General features: G+C 58.8%; 1 protein-coding gene across 1 annotated transcript; it reads left to right on the top strand.

Annotated features, from left to right (window-relative positions):
- Positions 1-920: 920 nt before the first annotated feature.
- On the top strand, positions 921-2,809 carry DRD5 (dopamine receptor D5). The gene has a single exon (XM_033161069.1). The coding sequence runs from the start codon at positions 929-931 to the stop codon at positions 2,258-2,260; it is 1,332 nt and encodes a 443-aa protein (XP_033016960.1). The 5' UTR covers positions 921-928; the 3' UTR covers positions 2,261-2,809.
- The last annotated feature ends 715 nt before the right edge of the window (positions 2,810-3,524 follow it).

The raw sequence follows: 3,524 nt of genomic DNA, 5'->3' as shown, positions 1-3,524 counted from the left end.
AAGCTGACTTTAATCGGTTGACTTTAATGGGGGATGCCTCCCATTTCCCCCGGTCAGGTGAAAGATGCTTCTGGCAGAGAGAAAGAGAGACTGAAGGATTGATGATGATGTCGAACTGAGCCAGTTGGAGCGGAGGCAGTCCGGGTCCAGCCCGCGTTCCTCTCACTCCGAGTCCCGACCCCACACCCCAACCTCGGGTCTTTGGTCTTCCCCCGAGCGCCCCCGCCAGGATTGCGCATGCTCGCCCGTGGACGGGCGGAACCGCACCGCGAACTCCGAAGACGTGTAGGGAGGGGGCGAGGCGACCGCGGCAACCCCGACCGGCCGAGGAGGCGCCGTCCGGCAGGAGAGCGCGCGGCAGGGGAGAGCCTCGTGGGGCCGGGAGAGTGGGGAGGCAGCTCGTCTCCCAGCCCCGAAGCAGCCCCAGCGCCGCCGACGGCGCCCGGGAAGGGGTTGCCGGCCTCTCTCGACCCCAGCCCAGCCCTCCCGCTCGGCCGTCGGTGCGAAGAGCCTCGGGGCCCGGCGAGGGCGGGCCAAGGGGAGGCTCCGCGAGGGCGTCGGCATGCGAGCGGCAGAGGAGGAGCGCCGGGCACCTGCGAGGGAAGCGGGCAGCGGCAAGCAGGCGCGCCGGCGGAAAGGGGCACGGGCAGGCGGGCGGCGCGCTCGACGGCGCTGACGGACGGGCCGGCCCGGGGGAACCGATGGGGCCGAGCGGAGCGCGCTGGAAGACCCAAGCGGCGCCTTCGCCCGGAGGAGGAGCAGGAGGAGAGCGGCGGCGCCGGCCATGCTGCAGGCGCCCTGGAGCAAGAACGCCACGCTGCGCGGGCAAGGAGGCGCCCCCACGACGCCGCGGACGCGCGGGCTGCTTCCCGCCGCCACGGAGCCCGCTGCGGCCGGAGCTCCTCCCGGCAGTCCCGGCGGCGCGCACATGGTGGCGGCGGGCAGCCTGCTGTCGCTGCTGGTGGTGTGGACCCTCCTGGGGAACATGCTGGTGTGCGCCGCCATCGTGGGCTCGCGGCACCTGCGCGCCAAGGTCACGCACATCTTCATAGTCTCCTTAGCCGTCTCGGATCTGCTGGTGGCGCTGCTGGTCATGCCCTGGAAGGCGGCGGCCGAGGTGGTGGGCTACTGGCCCTTCGGCGCCTTCTGCAGCGTCTGGGTGGCCTTCGACATCATGTGCTCGACCGCCTCCATCCTCAACCTGTGCGTCATCAGCGTCGACAGGTACTGGGCCATCTCCAGCCCCTTCAGGTACGAGAGGAAGATGACCCCCCGCGTGGCTCTGGCCATGGTCGGCGTGGCCTGGGCGCTCTCCATCCTCATCTCCTTCCTCCCCGTCCAGCTCAACTGGCACAAAGGCCACGACCCGCGCGCCCCTGCCGCCGCCCCCTGGACCGCCAGCCCCGACCTGGAGAGCGTCTCCTCGTGGGCCGAGGGCTTGGGCAGCAGCAACGGCACGGCGGCGCCGTCGGAGCAGTGCGACTCCAGCCTGAACCGGACCTACGCCATCTCCTCCTCGCTGATCAGCTTCTACATTCCCGTGGCCATCATGATCGTCACCTACACGCGGATCTACCGGATTGCCCAGGTGCAGATCCGTCGGATCTCGTCTCTGGAGAGGGCGGCCGAGCACGCCGAGAGCTGCCGCAGCGGCGGCGGCGGCGGGCGCCTGGACTGCGCGCACCCTTTGCACCAGCAGCACCACCATTCGGGCCTCAAGTCGTCGCTGCGCAAGGAGACCAAGGTCCTCAAGACGCTCTCGGTCATCATGGGGGTTTTCGTCTGCTGCTGGCTGCCTTTCTTCGTCCTCAACTGCTTGGTGCCCTTCTGCGACAGGCCCCCCGGCGACCCCGGCGCCGGCCTGCCCTGCGTCAGCGACACCACCTTCGACGTCTTCGTCTGGTTCGGCTGGGCCAACTCCTCCCTCAACCCCATCATCTACGCCTTCAACGCCGACTTCAGGAAGGTCTTCTCCCGCCTCCTGGGCTGCAGCCGGCCGTGCTCGGCCTCCCCGGTGGAGACGGCCAACCTCAGCCACGAGCTCATCTCTTGCAACCAAGACACTTTCTTCTTCCGCAGGGAAGGCGTCGACACCGACGCGAACAGGATCCCCAACGTGGGGGGCGGCGGCAGGGGAGGCCCTTTCGACGGTGCGTCCCAGATCTCTCCCGACCAAGAGGGCGCCACCGAGTCTGGCGACTGCGAGGGGGACATTTCGCTGGGCAGAATTTCCCCCCTCACCCCCACTTGTCTACTTTAGACTTCACCCCACCTGGGAAGAGCCTTTTAAAAAGGAAGCCTTGGGCTTGGGACAGACACTAGTTGTGGCTGTCGATTATTCCTATTGCCATTATTTAATCCTAACCTGCAAGAAGTTCATAAACCAGCAGTGAACTGGGAACAGAGAGAAGAGGGGGCATTCCAGTCCAGTGGACCGTGGGGTGAAAGGCTGGGCTTACAAGGCCTGCCCAGAAGTGCCAAGGGAAACTGACATGAGCGCATTAAAAGGACAACTGTCCTCTCAGAAGACTGCTGTTTGGCCACAGTTTGGATTTTACTATGACCAAAGTCGGAAGGTGTCTCAAGCTACTGTTTTTCTGTTGTGTTTCTGTTCCTGCAAGTCACAGTTTGGTGGTTTTCTGTTTTGGGAAATGGATTTTCTTGCTCACATTATCGTCGCCTGAGAACCAAAAACATCTAAATTATATTGACAACCGGATTTTAAACTTGCAGAGTTGAATCATTGATAGTTAATTGTCCAGCTGTTATACCTTAGATTGAATCAGGGAGGAAAAGAGTTTGACACAATGCTGGTCCTGAGAAAGCCCCACTGACACGAAGGAGGTATTGAGCTCAGGAGTATTCTGGAGCAGCCTCCATTCATTTCAATGGAGGTGGTGCACTTCATTAAGGCGGCAATCCTATACCTGCTTTCCTGGGAGTAAGGCCCATCAAATTCAATGGGGCTTACTTCTGAGCTTATTAGGACAATCTTATTATGCACACTTACCTGGGAATAATTCCTGTTGAATGTGACAGGACTTACAAGTAAGTATGCAAGGAACAGGATACTTAAACATCACCTCCATCACTTTGAGCCCAGGAATGTTCTCCTCTATGTGAACTAGCACACATGTCCAGGAATAAAGTATACAACCTTTTTATATTTTTTAAAAAAGGTCAGTTGTCCATTAAGGAAATAAGAATACTACTGAGGAAAATCTGACCTACTCGTTTCAATATTCATACAACGTCAAGTTTCAATATTTATAATAAGAGTAACTTTCAAATGCTGTAGCAATTGCACAGTCATTTTTAGATTGGTAGTGTATATTACTGCTGCATTAATATTTCTCTCAGAACTATCTAAAGACATGAAAGTCTATAGCCTTTTTGTTTTGTTTTTAAATGAACAGACTTGATTGGCATTTTCATTTTACATTTAGCCCTTAGGAGAGCTCTTAGATGAACTTCTGGTTTTAGGAGGGGCTTATATTCATGTTTGAGAAACATTATTTCAGAGG

This window comes from Lacerta agilis, chromosome 9 (genome assembly GCF_009819535.1).
Source record: "Lacerta agilis isolate rLacAgi1 chromosome 9, rLacAgi1.pri, whole genome shotgun sequence".
NCBI lineage: Eukaryota > Metazoa > Chordata > Lepidosauria > Squamata > Lacertidae > Lacerta > Lacerta agilis.
Note: the sequence above shows the minus strand (reverse complement) of the source record. Positions and strands in the feature narration are given on the sequence as shown.

Coding starts and splice junctions, on each gene's coding strand:
- DRD5 (XM_033161069.1), top strand. CDS start 929: ATGGTGGCGGCGGGCAGCCTGCTGTCGCTGCTGGTGGTGTGGACCCTC.